Source organism: Bactrocera oleae, chromosome 6 (assembly GCF_042242935.1).
Source record: "Bactrocera oleae isolate idBacOlea1 chromosome 6, idBacOlea1, whole genome shotgun sequence".
Classification (NCBI taxonomy): Eukaryota; Metazoa; Arthropoda; class Insecta; order Diptera; family Tephritidae; genus Bactrocera; species Bactrocera oleae.
Window position 1 is genome coordinate 65,134,385 of NC_091540.1, and position 24,222 is coordinate 65,158,606.

General features: G+C 33.7%; 1 protein-coding gene across 19 annotated transcripts in view; it reads right to left on the reverse strand.

Moving 5' to 3' along the window:
* The window catches only part of Svil (Supervillin), a 368,637-nt gene that overhangs the window by 131,490 nt on the left and 212,925 nt on the right, over positions 1 to 24,222 (reverse strand). For 14 of the 19 annotated variants that reach the window (XM_070111687.1, XM_070111698.1, XM_070111686.1 and 11 more), the window contains 5 exons: positions 19,581 to 20,288; positions 18,386 to 18,990; positions 18,224 to 18,314; positions 18,074 to 18,133; positions 12,970 to 15,124 (listed from right to left, as the gene is read on the reverse strand). The exons of 1 other annotated variant lie outside the window; for it this stretch is intronic. In XM_070111687.1, the coding sequence (XP_069967788.1) occupies positions 12,970 to 15,124; positions 18,074 to 18,133; positions 18,224 to 18,314; positions 18,386 to 18,990; positions 19,581 to 20,288 (3,619 nt within the window). Of the gene's footprint in view, positions 1 to 7,599; positions 7,807 to 12,969; positions 15,125 to 18,073; positions 18,134 to 18,223; positions 18,315 to 18,385; positions 18,991 to 19,580; positions 20,289 to 24,222 lie in introns of those variants that run through there. 4 more of the 19 variants (XM_070111683.1, XM_070111690.1, XM_070111691.1 and 1 more) reach the window with 4 other exon arrangements.

The following is a 24,222-nucleotide window of genomic DNA, read 5'->3' on the forward strand; positions in this document are numbered from 1 at the left end:
TATATTAAGACAATAATTGAGGTCATAAATTATTGTAGACCTTAGACTTTTATCACTTTGTTTTTTTTTTTACTTTTTATTTATCACGTTACAATATTTTAATTATCCCATCGGGTGACCAGATAACAATTGAAAAAATAAAATAAAAACTAAGTAATCAAAAGACAAAAAAGCAAACAAAAATAAACACACAGGCTATAGCTATTTTTCTATATTTCTCCTTAGATTACTGCGACTTTGCCGACTTAATAAATAATTATCAATATCAAAAGCTTATTAGCTGATACTGGGCATTATTGACAGGGGTATTACCACATATATCAATGATAAGGCACTCAAAAATATTGAAAATTATTTCAAGTAGATAAATACTTTTTGTATTTATTTGTAATAAGCAACACCTTCAATACATTCTGCGCGCTTGGCTGTTGGTCAAGCAAAACTAGTAGCGTTGCTCAAGAGACTTTGCTTTTCGGAATCGGAGGTAATTAGTGTTGCATTTGGATTGAGTCAATACAGTTGGCTATTTTGCTATTATTTCGCTGGCCAAAGATTTTTTACGCTTTCAACAATTTATTGCTATACGTTAGCAAACGGACATTCATATATATATTTTTTCTTTTTAAAGTATATGTGCAAATATAAGTGTATGTATAGCGATCGATAGGTGTTGCTTGTTGCGTGTGTTGGAACGTGCCATAAACAAAACGGAAAAACTTGCGGAAAAATTGTAAAAATAAATTGAAAAAAATACATATATAGCAAAAGTAAATTAAATTCAGCTTGTTGCAATCAAAAGTCTGATACTCCATACTCCTTGCTTCTGTTTACAGTTTGAAAAAACACACTTTGAAAATGGTCAAGAAAATAATGGTGTTGGTAGTGGATGGGAGAATGCTCTAGACGCTTTTTATATTTTTATCGTTGGATTATTCAAGATGCTATGATTATAAATATTAATTATCATAAATCAAAAGCTAATAATTTTTTAAAACCATTCGTTATCGAATATTTGTGAGAAACAATAAACTGAGTTGCAATACTGTACCGCTATCATTACTGACAAAAAATCGCTGATTAATAATGAGCTATTAATAAATTTGCGCTGATAAAAATTCGCTTAAAGGCTATTAGCTCCAGCATTAAAGGAAATATTAGAAAAAGATCACAAAATATTTAATAACATACCAATATTACAAGAAGATACTCAAATTCTCTACTGCTGGTAATACATAGATATTTCAATTGAAAATTGTATCGATAACATTTCAACATCAATCTATGATAAGATCATGTAACACTATTCTAGACCAATTGAGTGTTTTAAACACGTAAAAAATAAAAATAATATAGAAATTTTCTTTAATGAGAAAATAAATATAAAAAATCAACTAACACCTTTTAAATCAATTTAAAAAAAAAATCAAAAACAATTGACTATTTTGTCAACGATTGATATTAATATCGTCCTCACTATCTTAGATATTATCAGATATTAGGTGAAGGCCTTTTGGCCTCTCTTTCCTTCGTACTAGGTTGTATGACTTTGTCATTGTTAAAGTGTTTCTCCAAGCACATTGTAGCTTCACTATCAATTAATTTTATAAACGAATTCAAGGGTATACCTGAAGATATTTATATTCTGTATATCATACTGAAAAAGTATGCTATGACAATATTTGAAAAATGTTCTTTTAACTTATTTTTAACCACTAATAGATTACATTAATATAAAGTTATCGTAGATATAGAAAATTAAGGGGTTATATATCCACTTGCAAATCAGGAAACATTATTTTTTTTGTGAATTTTTTTTTATCAAAAATTATTTTATTTAACAAATAAATAAAAAACGTGCATTTGAAGAATTTGATATACTTTGATAATCGGCTATTCATTTTTAAAAAAATTTGGATTAATTTGATGCCGTAGCCGATCTCCAGGAGGACCTGCGAAAAAAGCTGTCTGGCGGTGAGGAAGATTTTTCCGCTTAAAATTATTTTAAAGCCAACCAAAAATATTTATTATGTAAATGTCTGAAGAACGTATGTATTTAAAGTTTTGCGAGCCGATTGCACCAAATTAAAAAATTCTTACGAATACGCTACGAAACGATTTGCCGGATCAAGTTCAAATTTTCGGAGAATATTTTTAAATGTATGCACTGTCGATATATAAGCAAAAAAATTAGATATTTTGTAAATCACAAGTGCTTATAACCCCTTAACACAAGTAGTTTTGGTATGAAAAAAATGTATTGAAAGTTAAAATTCAATTTATTATTATATTATAGAATTTTTCTTAGGACGATAGGGGAACAAACATAGTGTAGACAAGAGCAAGCGCAGTAAACTCAAGTTTCGAGTTCTAATCTCTTAGCTCAGTTTTTAATGGATTTAATGGATGGATCAGATGACAACAAAAGTTGCATGAAAACCACGTGCTTCATGTAAAGGTTACAATGTAAATTTTTAGAGATAAACTCCTCGAAAATCTGTGGAAATCCATTCTCCATATTTTGAAATTCATATTAATATAGTTTGGATTTTTACAGTAATTTCGATGACTTAGGATGACAAATTGGTAATTATTACTTTAATTTTTTTTTTTGTGAATTATGCTAATCGAAATTCCATAAAGACACACCCTGTACGTGAACTGTAATATATAATCAAAAAAGAGAACTGCAAATGCGTTAGCCATAAATAAAATAAATAAAAAACAATGAAAACAAAAAAGTCGAAATGGAAAATGACAAACTGCACCATTCACTTAATTCGTTTACAGATTTCGCAAAAATAATATGCGCTATTTCGTTAAATATATTTTGCCTCTGTTGTAATTCATATTTTTGCACACACTTTATGCCGAATTTTTACACACACACACGCACACTAATACATACACTGGATTTTTGGTTTATTTATAGACGTTCAATAGATTTCTTGCACTTAATTTTCTCAGAAAAAAATTAAAACAAATTTAGAATTATAGATTTACGACAGCAATTGGCGTTTTCTTTTCATCAAACGTCGAAAAATGAATTTTGCTGCATTTAAAAAAAAAAATTTAATTAACACATTTGTCGAAGTAATTATTTAATTATATATTTGTGTACGTATAATCTTTCCAAAAACAATTGAAAGCACACACTTGATAACCGTTATGCGTCCACTCGCGTCTCACGACTAAGTCGACTGGTAATAAACGTTAAACGAACATAATTCAACGCGCATTAACACTTTTGGCCGAATTCGCGCATTTTTCTACCCCGTCGACATTATGGCTATTGCGCGATAGCTGCGCGCCCAGCTAACCACTATTTACGTTGACCGGTGTTACTAAATAATCACAACAACACAAACGTTAGCAGCAACAACAAGACAGCTGATAAAGATACGACTCTGCTGTGAAGGCGATCGATAAGAAACCTTCAACACTTTTGGGCTTATCACAAATCAACTACGGTTGCATAAACACACGATCGTTTATATATTGGCATATACATAGATATATGCATATGAGTATAATTTATATACTTCTTTCAAGCGCGGCTTACATTTCAGATAATTATTGTAAATTGTTGTTGTGGTTTTTTTTTACCAGAGACGATCGCGTTCAATTCAAATGCTCGTGTGTTAGCGTAAGCGTTTTAACAACCAAATTGGCTTAGAAAAATTGACGGATAGTGGGGGGAAATAATAATGCGCGGACGGTCGATGCGCGATGGCGTTCCGCGTATGTGAAAAACTCAACTGAACACCCAAATACAAAGTGATCTTTTTAGCACAAAAAGCAAAACAAGATCAAACGAAACGAGCGTATTTTTGCTTTTCTCAAATAAATAAAAAGAAATAAATAAAAATAAAAAATAGAAATAAAACGATAATATCAAACTCTCGCGCACAATGGTAGAGACGCGCGCAGGGGCGACAGTGGGCGATTTGTGAAAGAGGTGCAAGTAGAGTAGACGTGGACGCGCAAAACCAGCGACGAAGAAATGTGCGCGCAACAAGAAGCAACAACAAAAAGACTTTGCTTTTCTTCAAAACACAAATACTAAGTGAGCAGCAAATGTATTTTCACAAAGCCAAACGCGCTGAGAGCGCACTTTTGCCAACGCTTAGCCCATATATAATATATATATACATACATATGTATGTATTACATGTATGGAGACATCGTCTATTTATTTCTTCCTGCAATTTTGAGGCCTTTTCGAGCGCGCTTTTTATAGAATTGCTTACTTTTGTTTATTTAGTTTTTATTTTAAATTTTGGATTTTTTTGAGAATTTTTTCTATATGCTATGTATATTCACTTTTAATTATTTTTATTTGTTGGGTTTTCTCCTATGTGTATATAAAAAAATCACCGCTAAAAGTTTTTTGTTTGAAAAAATGTTAAATATTTTCTAAATTTTCTAACAATTAATTGGAATTTCCCAATTTTTTTAAATTCATATTTTATAATTTTATTCAGGTTAAAAAAAAAAATTGTTTTAAAAACATACAAATATATCAGGTTTATAAATTTATATTTCATAATTTTATTCAAACTTTGAAAAAAAATTTGAATAAATGTTTTCAAATATTTAAAAAAAAAAATTTTATAATTAAAATATAAATAATTCTCAGATTTTTAAAACTTATATATAATAAATATTTCCTAATTTTCTAATTAATTGCTATTTCTCAGATTTTTAAATCCATATTTTACATTTTATTCAAATTTAGAAAAAAGTTTATAAATAATTATTAAAATATTTTCGGAGTTTTCTAATAAGTATTGTAATTGCTCAGAATTAATAAGTCCATAATTTCTCATTTTACTCAAACTTGAAAAAAAAATTAAAAATTGTTATAATTATTTTATAATTTTCTAAAATTTCATTGATACTTCTAACAGTTTTTAAATTCATATTTTATAATTAAAAAAAAAAAAAAAATACTTAGTTTTAGATTGTACCCTATTTTCTAATAATTAATTGCTGTCTTTGCTCAGTCTTTCTGTTAAATTCATATTATATAATTTTAATCAAACTAGCAAAAAAAATTGGAGACGTGGTTTTAAATATTTTATAAATTTTCTTATAATAAATTGGTATTCCTCAAAATTTTTAAATATTTTTTTTTAATTTCAGAATTGTAAAAAAAAAAATAAAAGTGGTTTTATTCAAACAAAAAAACAATTTTAAAAACAATTTTAAAAATTATTTAAATATTTTCTAATAATTAATTGCTATTTCTCAGATTTTTTAAATTTATATGCTATACCTGAATTTATTTTTGTAAAATTTATTTCGTTAATTGTCAAAGATTTTGTGTGATTTCTGTTGCACAAACTAATTTATTTTTAGCCGCGCAACATTTTTATAGTGCAACACAGAGATTTTTCAGATTTGAAAAAACTAAAATGAACTGATGAGTAGATAGCGGGAGAGCGTGAAACAGAGAGTGAAAATGTAAATTGTTTTGGTTTGGTTTGGCACAAAAATCTGATTTTCTGGTATAAATAAATTTTGCTGCTGGATAACATGAAAGCGCGTACAAATATGTGTGTGTGTGGAGGGGTTCAAGGAAATTGTGTGGGCAATTGTGCGCTGTAAGTTCTTTTGGCAATGGAAATATTATTTGTAAATTTTCTATAAAAAAAAAGTAAAAAGAAACGACAAATAACTAAACGAAATGTACTTGTCATTACAAAAAAAAGTTATAATAAATAAAAATATAAAAGCTAAAAAAATTTATAAATGTTACGGCATCATAAAATTATAAAAACTTAAAAATTATAAATACTTAAAAATTAAAAGTATAATAATAATAAAAATAAAATAATAATATTAGTAAAAAATTAAAAGATTAATAATTGGAAGCAATTGAAAAAAATAATGATTAATAATTAAAAACCAAGATCAAATTAAAAAAAAAAAATAATTAAAATTTGAAAGATACATTATAAAAATAAACAAGTAATAATAAAAAAAAAACCCTTTACATATACATATGTACATTAGTGGAGAGCGAAAATTTTTTTTAGAAAATTTACTTTAAAATTGTGTCCGCCAATATTAAATTTTTTTTTTTTTTTGTACAAAAAGTCGAAAGTTGTAGAACCCTCCATTTTGTCGAATAATGTCAAAAATCAAACCAACATAGAAGAAAAAGCTCAACCAACTATTTAGAACAAGTATAAAAGCTGTTAATATTCAGCAAGAGTAGCTTTTTGCTTTAATTTCAGGCTATGTATATGATAACCTTTTATAGCCAACTAGTCTGGCTTCCCAAATCTTATCAAACAGTAAATCATTTTGAATAGAAACTAGTTTTGCTTTGTTCTACTGATAAAACTTGAATTTATTGGACTCTGAAAGCATCGGATTGTTTATGTATATACATAATATGTGATACGTAATGCTTTTTAAAATGGTTATATTTTAAAAGCGGGTTAAAATATTTATCTTTGCGTTTATTTTGTGCAAATAAATGGAAGACACTTTTTATATTTAAATGTTTTATTGTTTTGATTGAGAATCAGAAGTTTTGTTCAGAATGCATTGACTGCAGTGGTTTAGTAGTTAAGGTTATAATGTCAATTGACTTTCCTTTTTTAAAAACAATTCTGCAGGTTCTGATCTTACAAAATATTGCAATGTTGACAATTGGAGCCAGTTGTTCCGCTGTCTATCGCAGACTCCGTGGCATTTGCCTATAAATTGTTTGTAATTTCCATATTACTTTATACATTAGGTCTAGCTTAGCGTGTCAAGCTCAATTTCATTAATAAATTCGAAGATATAATTAATATTGACTTCGAAACTCTTACTTCATTACAAATGAGACCACTCTAGTATGTAGCTGCCATATAAACTGATCGATCAAAATCAAGTTCTTGTTGGGAAAACTTTTTTATTTTACAAACTATCTTCGCGAAATTCGGCTTAAATTATTGGACAAAAAATCCGAAAATATTGTTCAGATTGTATCACTATATCATATAGCTGCCATACAGACTTATCGATCAAAATCAAACATTTTTATACACATTTTATTATAAGAAATGCATATGTGAAGGGTGTTATAGCTTCATTGCAACCGAATTCAACAATTTTTCTGGTTTCGATAAAGTTTGCTACTTGTTAAGCAATAAATATGACACTTGATTTACTATTGCCTCTCTGAAAAATATTTTTATTATATAAAAGCTATATGGATATCAATAAAAAATTTCGTAAAAACTAGTTAATATATATAAAATTACTACATCTCGACAGACCGTACTATACATATATTATATTAATGTAACATGCATATCACAGAGCATATTACAGCTCTAAGCCGTTTCTAAAAAAACCAAAGAGACACTGATCTTCCCCAAATCCGACAAGTGTAACCAATTTATATATTTTTCTCGCACAGGTTTCCAAAACACAAACAATAAAACGCTCTTCAATCACTCAAACTATTAAGAAACAAAGCAGTTTTTTAAGGAAACCCCTGCTCCAAACTGATTCCTCTAGAAAAATATTCGCCGCACACACACTACTAGCCACAACGCATCACTTATCCTTTATTATCCCAACATTATTTGCTTTAATTACCGTTTTATCAAATTCACTGTATACATTTTGGCGTCTAGAATCCTCCGCAATTTTCTCAAAACTTTTTCTATCTGAAATTGAGTTAAACGTTTTTTTCCCGTTAGTAATATCTTCCCGAAAAAAAAACATATAACACGAATATTTCATAAAAAAATAAAGCAACTTTTTTTTTAAATGCGAAGGGTAAGCGAGACGAGCGCTCCATAAAAACAACAACGACCCACAGGCGTAACCGAATTGTGACTAAAGAAAAACAACCGTCAACATGTTGAAGCCCGTTAAAGTGTCAACAGAAAAAAAAAACAAAATACAAGGCAACAAAAACAACAGATAGTAAAAAATGTTAACATTAAGGGCATTTTGTTACTGCTATTGCTGTTGTTGTTGTTAGTTTTTTTGGTTTTGTTTTAGTACAACACAACACACTCAAAGTCGGTTTTGCTCTGTTTGTTTTGTTTTTGTACTGTGTACTACATGATGTTTGAGCTTTACTAATTTAGTTGTTGTTTTTCTTGTTGCAACTACATTTGTTATTGTTTATGTTGTTACGCCTTTTACACCTTTTTTCTGCAATTAACAGTTAAATGACAATAAAATACAACGACTTTGCGCTAACTGGGAGGGTGGTGGCGCAACACACACACACACACACACACACGCGCATAAACTATGTAGAAGTGTGGCGCGGCGTGATGAAGAGCGACTTGAAAAGAACGCGAAAGCGATGCCAGCGCATTGATAAAGCCATTTAGGAGCATATGCATATGTATATGTATTTGTATGTATGTATGCAAATGTATGTGTGCTTGCCTGTAGTCGAACGTTCCCTGCTCTCATCTCGCCTCTCTCGTCGCACTTTAATTAGCCATTGTAAAAATTTATGAGCCCGTGCGATAAAAAAAACCGAGCGTAACCACAACAACAGCAACAATAACAAAAACAGCAACTAATATTAAAAATGAATGTTGTAAAAAGTTAATGAAAAATTGCGCAGGTGAATTGGGTGAATGGATGGATGGATGACAATTCTTTGGCTGATTATTCTATTGTTGCAGCAATTGGGTAAATACCTTTGGTCACACACATTATTGTTGTTGTACCGGCATGGTCGGTGCGTCAATAGAATTTCTGTGGTTTTATGGGAAATTGTTAAATTGAAAATTAAAAATTTTGTTTTTTTTTTGCATTTACACACAAATATCAATAAGTCGCGTAATAATCAAATTAAAAAGTAAACAACAATAAAATGTAGGAGCTTACAGCGAAGGCGAACAACAAGTGCGAAGCATTATATAGTTAGGCAGAATGCTTACAACTCGGTATAAAAAGATCACTATATTGATTTTGATCGATCAGTTTGTATGACAGCTATATGTTTTAGTTATCCGATCGCAACAATTTGTTCGGATATTGTAGCTTTGCTTCGAACAATAATCCGTGACAAATTTTGTGAAAATATCTTCTCATTTAAAAAAGTTTTGTAGACAAGAACTCAATTTCGATCGGTCAGTTTGTATGGCAGCTATATGCTATAGTGGTCCGATATTGTCGCTCCCGCCAAAAATAGTTCGCGTATATACAAAATGATCGACGCGTCTTTCTAGGTGTTACAAACTTCGTGGCAAACTTAATACGCTGGTCAACAATTTTGACATTAGAGTTCTACATTTTCTAAGAAAGGTTGGTTGAAAAATGATTAAACGCTGTTTTCAAATACTTTTGAACACTACAATTTGACAGACCATTCAAATAATATTCAAAAATTAGCACAAAAAAATGTGCCATAAATCAAATTATATTAAAATATTGCCTACATTTTGGCGCCGAACGAGGTTTTTGAAAAAACACAAAATATTTTAGGTGTATTAAAAAGAAATCCATTAGTTTTGCATGAAATTGAATGCTTTAATTATTACTTATCGTATCCAGCCTTATTCAAACGGTTCCAAACGGTTTTTTGTGCAATGTTTAGGTCCTGGACAATCGTAATGGATGGACTCGGCTATTTCCATTGTTTGAGCGATTTTTTCGATAATGGGTATTCCCGGGCGTGGTGCATCTTTGACATCGCCTGGCTTGCGTTTTCGCCCTTATCGAAGCAAAACTGTAAAATATAGCTATTTTCTTTTTGAAGCGCGCTCAAACAAAACGGAATCAACCAATCACAAAACTGTCAGAAAAGCTTTTTTAGTACGAAATGTCATCTTTCTAATGCCATCTAGCCGAACCGATCGGATTTATACAACGCGAGATACAGATGAATAATGCCACCTATTGGAAAAATAATGGATTTCTTTTTACTACACCATATACTTGTATTCACTCAACAACCACGTGCTACTACAGCAATAAGCGCTTGCGTTGGGCAATAAGTGCAAAAAGAGATTTTCAAAAAATCTATACGCCACTTATTTGCTGTGATTTTCCACAACCTTTATTTCTTGGCATTTACTTGCTTCCTTGTTTCAGCTATTTGACATAGAAGCCGCTGACACAGCGGCATGGTTTGAATGAAAGCATGACGGGCTATCCATGTTTCAAGTGCGGCAAATGAGAGACTAAAATGAGAAGAAAAGTACCGTGAACAGCGTGTAGTAATTAGACAGTCAGTCAGTCAGTTAGACTGTCACACACTCAGCTGACCATGCAGTTATACTATTAGGTAACAAATAAGCTGCTTAAGCGTTGTCGGAGGCTCGCTGCGGATGGTGACAGTACCATATCAGAAATGCGAATGGAAATGGTGATGGCAGATGAGTATACCTATACCTATATAGTAGCTTTATGTACTTATATATGTACATATGTTTCGACTGCACAGCTGCAAGAAAATTTTGGAAAATGTTGGCATGGAAAAAGGGAAAGGCAATCACTGTTACGAGGTATAGAAAATATTTATAAATACATATGTATTTATGTCAGTGTATTCATCAGTGCTGACCGTTGCGCCACACTTAGTCAGTTGGTTAATTTACGCTGATGACATTTTCCTTTCATTCACGAATGTCTCGACATACAAATGCACAAGTTTTGAACTTTCCTCCACAACAGCCTCATTGTTTCGCCACCAACTATTTCTCGACTGTAGATTTAAAAATAAACACAAAAAAAATAACAATGTGTATATGAGGGATTGAAATTCGACTTGGAGCGAAAAAAAACGACCATATGCCGTATTGTCTTGATTAGCATTTTGCTGTCAATAAAACAACAGCAATAACAACACGGCTTACTCGCGCAATCACTCAATCGCCTACTAATTCAATAGAGAAGCATTTCGTCAGTTACCGTTAGTAAAAAAAAATGGTATAAAATTAATTTTTTTCTTTAACCCGGCATCACTTGTTGTTTGGACAGCCAGTTGGGCCGGCATTGTCAACAGAAAATTTTGGGAAACCATTTATTGGCAACAGCGCTTTATTGCTATTTGTACGGGCGTGGTTCACGTTGGTGGTGGTGGCACATCCAAATAATTATTTAACATAAATAATATTTACAACTTTTTTCATTATTCTTCAATTTCTATTGTTATTGCTTATATTGTATTTTTTGCTATTGGTTTTTATTATTATTATTTTTTTACTTTTATTATATTTTTGCTATTATTATTTCTTTTTTCTGCTATTATTTTTTTTTTTTAACAAAATGGGTGTGTGCAAGAGATAATGAATTTTTGTATCCGCTTGGGGACACACCGACTCATAAATATTTTTTTACTTTTTATATCACTTGGCAAATAAAACAGTTTATTTTTTTTTATGAATAATTTTTTCGAAAAGTCTATTGATATTATCACTTTTTTCGTAATATGCACTTGGCTTACCGGTGTTAGCAACCAATATTTATAAATATGTATTTATGCAAAATAGTTTTGTTTGCGAAAATATGAAGGTTTCATAAAGCAAACAATGGTGTGTGGCCAAAAAAAAAAACATAAACAACAAAAATATCGTTGACTAATATGCCTGTTTGTAAGTGCAAAATTTCGCGAGTAATGTTTTTGAGGTCAATTTATGGGCGAATTTCATAGAAAGGCTGCATTTTGTGTACGAAAGGTGTTTGGTGACGCAATTTTGACAATATTTATATGTTGACAAAATTAAACGTAATAATGGAAAAACAAATGAGCGCAGTCAGAAGTTCTGACATTTATTTACGAGTCATAGCGGAACTTGCGGTCTTCTATTTTCTGAGTGAAAATAAGAGTTTATGGTTTTCGAAGATTTAATAGTCCTGCACACTCATTCAATTTCTTTTATGTATATAAAAAAAATATATATATATATACAGATAGACTTTTTCACTACATACATTTTTTTCAGTGTACATAAATGAAATTCATTGCTGTGACAGCTGTGTCTCATTCGTAACTGTGAAAATCTCACCATTTAAGTATATTTAAAAATAAATCCGGCAAATATTTTACTGGCAACAGAAATCAGAAATAAAGCTAGAGAGAGCATACTACAGCAAGAGCGCAAGATATGTAGACGATTTTTTGAAGAATAGAAGACACAAGCAATGCTGGAAACTTGCCAATTTTCAGCTAACTTCCTTGCACACAAGTTTGTAGTATTTTAAGAAATTGCGAAGAAGACGAAAGATTTTTTGGTTGATAAGTGATTTTTACAAATGTGGCAACTACCAAAAAAAACTGATTTATAATAAAATAGCATATTTATTATTCAACCGATTGGTTCAAGAAAACATGAAGTAGTTCTAAATTGTATATGAAACTATTTGTAACGAAAAAATATTCGTCTAACAATTAGTAAACTACTTCTGTTCTTTAAAAAAGTTGATGAATTCTTTCCAAAAATATTGGTTCTCCGAAATAGATGTCATAAATAAGTTTTTCGGGATCCGAAAGCGGGCTAGAGTGGAATTTTAAACGTACCTAAAACTATTTTATTAAAGTGTAGACTAAGTATTAAAGGTTTTATTCGAGAGATCTCGTCTTATGAACATTAGACTTACAACGCAACAATGTTCATTATCAACAAATAGCAACAATAGTGGAAATACTCAACTGCACTCTTCGTAGTGATTGATATAGCTGTACAAAGCTATGACCAACTTTTACACTATAAAAATCGAATGACGTTACTTCATTCCAAGAACATCTTACTTAAATTTGTATGTCGAGTCTAACCTAACTTTCCCATACGAACGAATATTTTTTTCAACAATACTTTTATTTCGAAACAATATGAATAAGGTTCATCAGAACTTTGTCTAACTTCTTACCTCATAAGAGCAAATTAATAAAGAGATCAAAAAAAAATTATAAGAATTCATTATGAGCCCCAAATAATTCAAAATCATTATTTTACACTTAGAATTACAAAAGAAAGTTGTGATTGTACTTACAGTAATTTTTCATCGTTCGTTATTGGTTGCGTCTTGTAGCGATCGCGGTACATGTCGCGACGTATGGCGCTCGGTTTGAACAGTTTCGGAGTAACGCCGGACTGCAAAGGCGATTCCCAACTACTGTTGGTATCTGCTGGTGTAGACGGTGAAGTACCGTTACTGCTAAGAAACATTTCCATATTTTTTATACGCTCTGCAACGGAAATGCTGCCACCAGTTGTGATCGGTGTGGACACAAACTCCAATGGTGCGGCTTGTGATGTGGCAATGGCATTCAATGCGGCTGCCAAATCCACCACGGGCGCTTCTTGACGTTCCAAAGAGCGTGTACGCCGTTTAAGTAAACTTGGTGATTGGCCACTGACTTGTTCAGCGCTGAAAACATCTGGTTCCAGCTCTTCACCACCTAGTGAACGTCGTTTCGATGGTGAATCAGTCTTTAGAATCGGACGTACAATCGGTGGTGGCGGTTCGCTATAATGACGGCCATCTTCGCTGATTGAGCCGCCCAAATCGAACTCCTCACGGCTGCTCTTACGCGATGTCTTTAATATGGGACGTATTTCGTATTCGTCCGAATCACCAGACGACTTCTTCTTCAATATCGGTTTAGGTGGACGCATAGCATCATCGCTGGATACACTCTCCAATTTGAGTATTGGGCGGATTTCATATTCATCATTGTTGGGCGTGTAGCCGCTCTCATCGTGTTCGCCAGCTACCGCTTGCGTATCGGCTGTTTCGCGACCCAATTCGGCCGCGGCCATTTTCACAGCTTGTGAGATCGAGACATGTTTTGGCGCATGTGTGCCACCATCGGAAGGTGTCGAGGTAGAATCTTTCTTCTTCAATATACCATGTGGATGTGGTTCAGTAGCGGAGGGGCAACCATCACTTTTGCTACTCTCATAGCTGCTCTGTTTGAGTATGCCATGTTGTTGCTGTTGCTGTAAGCCGGCCGTCTCCTCTAATGAATTACGACGCGCCGATTTAATAAGTATGCTGCGCTCATCGGGCGAATGTGAGCGCGAGTAATAGCGTGACTCGTCCAGACTTGAACGTTTCTTAAGTATGCCAGCACGTTTTTGTTTCGAAGTCGGTGTATCGACTACATTTGCCGAAAATGTCACCGGCGAAGCATTACTCGAAGCTGAACTGGACTCGCCCGCAATATGATCTTTCTTCTTGAGTATCGAAACAATGTGGTTGTGTGTCGATGTGGATGGCGACGTCGTGTGCACGCTTGCGCTTGTCGGCACCGGTATATATGTGGGATCATCTGTGCTTCTGCGCCGTAATATCGGTGATAGTTTCGGCTGTTCGTGACCAGCATCACGTTCCATGCTACGCGCTTTCAATATACGCTGCCGCAATATGCCGCCAGACATTGTCGTATTCGAGACGGTTTTAGCCAACTGCTCGTCAGCTTCCGGTTCATAATAGATGCGTTCTTCCTGCACAAATGTGGCATGTTTGGCTGGTGACGGATCACGCTCCTTCGCCTCGGCGGCCACCTCTAATTCCGTGTATGATGGTGCTGGCGGTGGTAGACGACTACCAATACCGTAACGTGCCGGCGTAGCCAATTCAACAATACACTCGTTGCTATCTCTGGCCACCGTATCATTACTGATATAATCCTCACCACCACGTACAGCCTGTGCGGCTAATTCAGCTGCGATACCCGAAGCCATCATAGCCATTTCGACATTTGCCTGTTCGGCAATCTTTTTAATCTCGGCCAAATCGGTTTTTGTACGCTCGTTCATCTTCCGATTAACATCGTTCGAACGCAACTTGCGTAATTCGCCCAGATGCAATGTATCGCTGCGACGTGCTAAACGATTGCTACTTGGTCTCTCTCTTATTAAGCTTTCACATGCGTGTAGATCATATTTTGGGCTTGTTGTTTCGGAACGCGCACGATTGCTTACGCTCGGATTGACTAGATCCCAACCGCGACGCGCGATCTCCATGTGATAGGCCAATTCGCTGTGAGGCGATTTGTTGCTCGTTAAATTTTTGGCTGACGTGTCGGTTTTGTTTTGACGTGGTGATAGCATTTCACGTAGTACTGGATCATCGGGTGGCACGAGTTGACGCACCATGCCGAGCTCGCGGCGACGACGACGACGCGCTGCTAAGGAGTCATCTGAAAGAGCAAGGTATTTGTTTAGAAAGTGCGGTGGTAGCAAGGAAAATTACAAATAGTTAACATTAAGATCAGCATTGCTAAGTTGTTGAAGTGGGCGCGTATTTTGAATGAGAGCGCACAAGTGAGATTTTCGCAGTTACTCCGAAATTTTTAGTAGAAAATGTCAAAAATTCCTTACGGGAATTCTCTCTCTCTCTCAACTCTGCTCAAGGATCAGCGACGTCGCCATGTCTTCATTTCAGTTACTTCTTCACTCTCTACCGGCCTTAGCGCAATGCTGACCAATTTATATAATAAATAAAAATAATTAAATAATGAATAAAAACACTGTTTGGTATTAGATTATGAGTGTCGAGTTGAGGTTAGAATTGAATTACATTTCAAAAACATAACGAATAATCACACATAACCGTTGAGCTTCAACAAAAATTATGCAATCAAAAAGCAATTTAGTATTCTCTATGCAAACTCACATGCCAAACCGTTACAAAGCACAACATATTCAACACAAGTGACACGTGTTAGTACCGAGAAGCGATCACAGGATTGACACAGGATAAATGTGCGCAAATGCAAATGTTTCACATATTTTTCAGCTCTATTTAATTGTAGCATATTTTTGTGCGCGACGCGTTAAGGCGGCGCTTTTACACAACACGCGCAGACAGAATAAATTTTTAATGGAGAATTTGCCGTAGACGTGAAAAATTGCCGTGCGTACCGAAGCGTATTGACACATAAATTCTGCGATTACCAACCACTAAGCTATTATATCTAAAATGTTGCACGCATAGCAGCAATATAATTATTAAGTATGTACGTAAGCGCCACATATGTACCCACGGGTGTAGATATATACATACATACATATGTGGGCATATCGAACGAAATTATTCATAGGAAAATTGTTGAGCTTTTTATGGTAATTTGGCGAGGCATATTTTCTCATACATATGTATGCTTGTGGGCGCAAGAGTTCATGGTGGGGTTGCTTGCTGGTGGCGCAAAGGGTGTGAAAATGGCATTGGCCTAATGTGGAATGTGCCAGTTGTGCGCTTGGAATTATTGAACCAAGACCAATGCGTTGTTAGTTGACTGCGTTTGAGCCACACAGCCAGTCAGACAGCGACAGCGGCATAATAATTATCAACATCATCGGCAGTTATTAGTTGACAGGCGGCAACGCAATTATTTTCTATATAGAATAATGAACTATGATGGATTTTTTGCGTGCCATGTCATGGAATTTCTATGTATTCGTTACATAAGAGAAGCCGCCTATTATAGTTTACACGGATAAAATTATGGTTCTTATATAATTTTCTAAAGTGAAGTCAATTTAGAAATTAAGGGTGGCTCATTCACACCTGTTAAGTGCATAAGCACTCGAAAAGAATAATAATAATAATAATAAAAAATAATAATATGGGTCATTGACATCATTAGACAGTTAAATAGCGATCATAGAGCTTATTTATATGTTAAAAAATATATGTAATAAGGCCTATATTCAAGCGAATAGCTATTTTTATATGTCAATGAACGCAAGACAATTATTTTTGTAGCGAATCATTCAACTTAATTTCTCAACTAAAAAAATACCTAACTTCTATTTATATTGTTATTTTTGTAGCGGTAGAAAACTTTCCACAACATTTTTTTGAAGAAATGCTGTCATGTTAACAGTTCATGGCCGTACAAAATTCGTTCCGGTTACTTAGACCTAACTGCCATGGGAACGACACTATATTTACTCAATTTTCAGATTTTGGAGAAATAAATGTGTTATCTGTTAGACTATAATAGATTCTATCAATAAGATATCGATTTGGAAAGCAACATTGGCTTCACTGCCCAGCTAGCATGTTCAATTATACGGTATGACCACCTATTTCGTATTTTTTTAGTATAATAGAGAGATCGGACCTAATCATCAACATCAAGTGGAAATTTTTTGTTCGAAGTGATAGACTTTTTGAATTTTTTTTCTTTGAGAGAAATCTAAAAATGGTCTTCAATAGTTGTAATTTTCACAATTGATTATTCTACGTTAAATTTTTTTGGTTAAAATACAACATAGCGATGTATGATATATTTTATGATGGGGGTGCCTAAGTCATATATTTGGTATATCTTCTGTTCCCACAATAAAGAACCTCATATACAGAAACTTACTAGGCGGCTTTGGGAGTATTTGAGAGTATGATAATCATAATTTGTGATCATGACTTAAGCATTACTAATTGATAAAAACTGGACGCGCAAACAATTTTTATCTTTCAATCCTTTCTGGAAAAATCTTCGAGTTAATATTAGACATATAATAAAGGCCTGATTTATTTAGGCATTATAGTGTCACGTTGAGATTTGTAGTAATTAAAAAGCACGAAAATATACTTATAGCATATATATATGCATTTCTACGAAGTAAATGAAAACGTGGATTTATAACGGATCTAACTTTCCAGCGGCATTTTCAAAGCGGCACCTGCATGAGGTAATCAAATCGAATAATGGACGAATGAGTTCCTCAGTTTTTTAACACTCAGTTCAGGAGTAACAAGAAAAGTTGAGAATTTCGAATAGATGTCAACTTTTATAGATTCGAAAAACATTTTCAAGTCTCTGACATGTCAATTAAGGACTAAAATATAATAAATACGCAGTGGTAACGTAATGCAACACTTTCGCAGCTATAAACTATTGATGAGTACATTGGATCTATAAAGAATTCCAGATTAGTAAGCTTCTGGATAGGTAAATTAGATCCTGCTGGTGTTTATAAGACACCACATCTTTTGAAAAAAAAACTACTTTTGCTGAAAAATCTTGTTTGCAAGTCGTGTGTTGGTTTACTTCGCATTTTGTACGTAAGAGATTTCTGCAATTGTTTGTTGTGTTGGCTGAGTGAAGAATACTTTGCAAACGCTATGTGTCAATACATACTTAAAAATAGCTTATTTTTCCTTATTTTTGCGGTTAGCAGCAGATATTTCAGATTGATTACTATAAGAAAAGATGAAAATGATATAATTTCATTTCATCCGATTTAATACATATATGAAATAAATAACTGCATCGTACACAGCAACTCACCACTATCGACGGTGGCCTCTTCGTTGAGCGAACGATTCAAATTCGATTTGCGTTTCGATGATTTATCGCGATCCTCCAAGGGACCAACAGGCTGCAAGAAAAATAATAACGGTAAAAATTTATTTAAAAAAAAATATAATATAGATTACAATAACTACTCACAGTTACACCATTAACCGGGCTCAGCTCTGTTTTGCCGGGCGAGCTATCGCTGCTCGCCGGTTTCAGATCATTTGTAGATTTCGATTTACTCGATTTTATGGTGCTGGATATACGTGGACGCGGCAACGGTTTTGTTGTCGCCTTCGCCAGCGCATGCGTATCTGATTCTTCAGCCGTTGACAAGCGACCTGCCGAGCGTGTAAATTTGGCAGTACACTCAGTTGATGGTGTGAGAGTTGCAGTGGTGCGTGGTTTCTTCAATTTCGAATTGCTCGTTTTTGTAGGACCACCATTAAATTGCAATTCGCTGAGATTCTGTTTAACCGATACAGAAACTGAGGGTATCAGCTTCTTGTTGGTGGTTGGTGACTCATTCGAGGAGGTTGATGTGAGACGTGGTTTTACTGTAAGAGATGAGTGCTGTGCCAATTTTGTATCACTTTCAGATTCGGCTGTGTTCGGACGTGGATTGTCGGATGATGAGCTTGTCGAAAGACGCGGCGATTGATGTTTTGGTGATGCTGCTGGACGCGGTGATGTTAGGGGAGAACCATAGCATGGAGAGCGTGGACGCTGAATTGTTTCGTCTTCGCACTTTTTCTTATCTGTTCGACATAAAGAGAAAGAGAGAGAGAAAGGAATGGAAGAGGGTGGTGTGTTGGTTGGTTAGTAGCGTCGAATTAAGCTCAAACATGCTTATATTTATGGGATAGAGTAGAAAATAAGTTATAATTCAAAAGCTGTGGGGTTAAGCTGTTATGTTACACGCGCTTTACGACAATTATGATTAATGGTTTATTGCCTGGTAGAGGTTGATTAGCACAATGGTCACGAATTTTTTGGTTGTTATAATTCCACGAAGACTAATGTTAGACGCTTACAATGGTTTCTTAAACGTATTGTTATTTTTGTTATTGCTGTACCAGGGCGTAATCAATAGGTCACTGATGGTTAAATATGTATGTATGTATGTATATATTAGGGGTGAATAACTTGCGAGATGAGTGTTAATTTCGCAATACGCATAGGCAAAGCATATTTACAGGCGTTGTGAGTCATTTATGAGTTATGAGCACTATGAAAGCATACTTTGTCCGCTACACCTAAATGTATGCTACCACTTATTTACATATATAAACTCAACTATACGAGCACGGGGCAACACTATTTGCATGGTTCGGGGGGGTCAACTCACCCAAGGCGGCTGCCCGCAAACGCGACGCTTTTGTCGGACGCACATAATGTGGTGACGCGCATGGCGACAACGGTGAGCGCGCTATAGCGTAGGGTGAGAGTGGTGCGCCTAAAAGTGGACTTGGACGCCGTTGTAGCGTTTGTGTAATATGTCCTGTATGTTGTAGTTGTTGTTGCCGGTGGATACCAACATCTGTTGGATGTTGTTGCGCGTTAAGTTGGTGACTCAGCTGATGCGCTGTTGTTGCTGTTATCGCTGTTGTCTCTGTAGCTGTTCCGTTTGGAGATGGTGTTGCCAGGGTTGCATTGTGTGGCAATGCAATGATTTGTAACGGCGATAACGGTTTCTTTCTCACAACAACTGTGGCGCTTGTGTTGCTGTTGGTGTTGGCGCTGCTTGCGGCGAGCATTGCCGCTTTTTGTTTAAGCAAAAACGTTTCAGTAGGCATGGCGTAACTGTTGTGGCAACAATTACTGTTATGTATAGCATTGTTGCTATTGTGGTTGCTTTTATTGTTGTATTGAAGGGGTTGTTGTTGGTCACGCTGTTTTACAATTGTTGTGGTCGACCTATTCGTAACGTTGACACTTGTAATTGTGGGCGTGGTGCTGTTAGTCGTAATGGTTCGTGTGCTAGTTTTGGAAGGATTTTTATGTGGAGATTTATGTGTATGGACATCGTATTTGCGTTGGCGCAAAGCTTCCGCCGCTGTGAGTACATATGTATGTGGGTGCGTGACGTAACATAGCATAGCATGACATGGCATAGCATTGCGTGGTATGACATTATGTGGCAAATCAATAGAGAAGTCCAAGTTAGAGAGCAGTGCAGAGAATATTAAATGTATAGAATAGAGAAATACAGTTAAATTGCGGTAAATGTGAAATATTGTGTGCAATTGGTGGAATCTCATAAAATTCGAAAATTTTCGAAGTTTTTAGAAAACAATTTATGGAAAAGTAATAAATTCTAAGTATAAATATATGTAACACAAGAATGGAATCATGAGAGATAAGTTTAAATTTCGCTTCATATAGCTGCCTTTAGCAAATATCAATCACAAAAATATTATATAACGGTATAAATGTAAAATATATTATGTAGCACACTTAGTGCGATTGATAGGCTATACCATTAAAAATAACCCTTTAAAATTTTAAATGCATATTTCAAACATTTTTTTAGTTATAGGCTTCTAAATTGTAGCCGCGCAGTTTAATCAGCTCTATCAGTTTATCTTTAAAGCCTTTTTTGTGGAGAAAGCTTTTTCAAATTGCTTTAGTGATTACTCGGAAGCCAATGATCCGATCACTATCAAAATTTTCTGCATTATCCATATATAGTTGTCTATACAATGTCTTAGCAGTTTTTTGATCTGATCAAAAATCGAATTTTGGCAAGCCAAGTTTTTGGCATTCAATATTTCAACATTTTTTAAGAACGCCAATTTTTTTTTCAGATTTCAGGCACGGAGAAGGCCGGAATCATTGCAACACTGAATAAGGGATATTTTTTAATGCCGTCGGAGAAATTTTAAAACAATCGATACACTAATTTAATTTTAATTCCCAAAAAATAGCATTCAATAGATTGAATAGAGGAATGCGCCGCGACCTATGGACTATTGTGCCCTCGACATGGCTGTTACACCATAAATTTAGTGCTTTGCTTGAACTGAAAATATCGCAAGCCCGAAGAAATTGTGGACATTTTTTGTGAAGACATACATACCAGGATTTCGATTGAATTACTTTTTCTATCTAAGGACATGTTATGGTTCTCTCATCACATAAGGCTGACTGGTGATTTTGGGAGTTCTGTTTATTAGCGAATTATATCAGTGAAGTCAAACTTTCAAAATTTTGATCTAGCTAAAGGTTTGGATTCAATGAATTTCAGTCAAAAGTCTTCCACAACAAAACTTATGTTGGGAGTTTATGACTGAATCTATAGTTTCAGAAACTTTATTTTTGAATTTAAAAAAGAGATGCTATTGAGGTTAGAGCTTCTTTGTTAAGAACAATTCCAAGTAACATATTTAATATTTAATTAAGCAAAAAAAGTCAATCAATGAACGCTATAGTAAATGGCATTATGTATAATTAGCTAAAATATTTGTCGAATAATTTACAAGCGTTTACAGATAAAGCTGAAGGGTATATAGTTAATTTGCAAATTTCCTAAAAAAAATGGCGAGCGGAATTCAGTGAAGAGATAATTAACGAAGATCATATTATAAATATTTTCCAAATTTCGGTTTTTCAACAAAACAAAAAGAAGCTGCAAGCAACTAACTGAGTAACACTTATTTGCAAAGAAATTAAGCGGAAAAGTAATGTTGTAAAGTATACCAAAGAAAACTATATTTAACGATCTACTAACCTACGAGCTCTTTTAAGCAGCGATAGTAAAAAAATTAACAAAAAAATATAATTGCTTGTGGAGAAGAACATTCTTAAAACCACTGTATTGAATTAAAAGTAATTGGTATTTTGAATACAGTGCCTCTTATATTCATTCTTTCTTATTTTGGGACCTAAAATATCAGCATGGATACAGAATTATTTCCAATATGATATTACTGAATCATAACTAAAATAAATTTTAGTTTAATATTGATATATAATATTTTAAACATAATCTAGCTATTTGCTCGATATTAATTTTTTTTAACCTAAAATACAAGTATCGATACCGATTTTTTCCAATATGATATTTTTGGCTCAATCATTAAAGTTATCGACATTTTATTGCTAATACAGCACTTTTAAATATTGAATTTTGAATTGATTTTAGTGATATATATCGATAATTAAAAATCGATAATTGAGTGTATCAAAAATCGGCAATATATATACTGTAATCGAAATTTGTGAAAATCTAAACAAAGCTACAGTGCAGAAAACACATCATTGTGTAGACTAAAATACCGATATTTTTTTTGAAAAATAATTTTTCAATAAAGAGAAATATACGAGAATTGTTGGATACATATAGGAAAGAAAGTTCATTTAAAATTGATTAAGTCGATTAATTATTATTTTTTTTTTGGGTTTTTTTACAAAATAAATATTTTAAACATTAAGTTCTAAAGTGTCTAGATAACATCTGCGCTAAAATAATCTTCCAAAGCATATAAAGCTGTAAGTGAAAAGAAATAAGTACTGACATCGCAAGTCTAAAATCTTGCTTGAGATTTTCTGTATACAAAACTAAAAATCCTTACTCTTTTATATTTTTTCGAGTAATTCATCAGCACTGATGCTGATTTGAATATCTTGGAAAGATTTGAAAGCTTTTAAGCAATTTGAAAGCTTTCGCACAATCTGAAAGCTTCCAAAGCGGTTGAATTCATATTATATTTTTTCATGTATGGTTTTTTTGACCAAGTACCAACTGTATTCGTATGTTTCTTCGGCAATATTTTGAAGCACCAATAATCTCAAAAGTACGGATAAATGCATTAATTTATTGGTATGAGCTTGAGTGCGGGTCAAGAAGATGCATAGTAGAAAGCAGAGCTTGAAAACTTGCACTCTGATCACTATACAAATACATATGCACATAGGCCAAACAATTGTCAGCTGGTGACAGTTGCAACCAATTGTTTTGTTTGTATGTAAATTTTATGCATCAATAAAATGAATTAGAAAACATGTGTGGAGCTTTCAGGGCGAACAACAAAAAAGTGAAATGTATTTAAATAAAAATAAAATTAATGACAATAGTAAATCAATTGGAAATACATACGAGTAAGCAATAGTAAAAAAAAACAAACAAAAAAAAAGTTGTGCCAGCTGCGGGCCACTTTTAAGTAAAGTAACAACAAGTGAATAACAACAAAAAAAAAAATGAAATTTCTCCAGTCGCAGTTGGCTCCAGTCTCGGCTAAACAAACGCACACACACAAACTCGCTAAATATAGACTATGAGAGTAGAGAGCCGTTATAATTTGTTAAAATCACCCAAAAGCGTTTGTTGACTTCACACTTTTCTGTGGCAAGCTACTTACAGCCAACAGCCAACTAAATAGTTACAAGCATATCAATTGATAAGAGTATGTATGTAGGTATTTATTTATGTTAGCGAAGTAGTAACACACACCTCAGGCAAGTGCGGCCAGCACCGCTCCTGCTGCTACTCTGTCTCTGGCATATTAAAAAAAAAAAACCTAATACAAAATAATAACAAAGTAACCGGTACAACAATGGCCTCTGGGCCTTAATCCGAGGAAGAGTAGACAACACAACTCAATTTGAAACGAAGTAATTTGTGTTTATTATGGTGTTTGGTTTTGTTTGAGCACAATGATTCCGCCACTTGGTCAACCAGCTGTTCACTTTTGGATTATCTCACATTGGTCCGATCTTTTGTGACGTTCCTATTTAGCATTTTAATTTTTGCCCGGTTGCACGGTTATTTATAGAGTTGTATTTTATTTCATATATTTTATTACTATTTAGTCTAAAAAAAATCTCTCAAAAAAAAACAGAAATTACGTTAAATTCGGTTGCAACAAAGCTACAACACCCTTCACAAATAAAAAAAACTTTCCGTACAAGAACTTAATTATGGTGGGCAATTCGATATTTTTTTGTAAATCGTAAACAGTAGATTGACTAAAGAAAAAGTAATCTGAAAC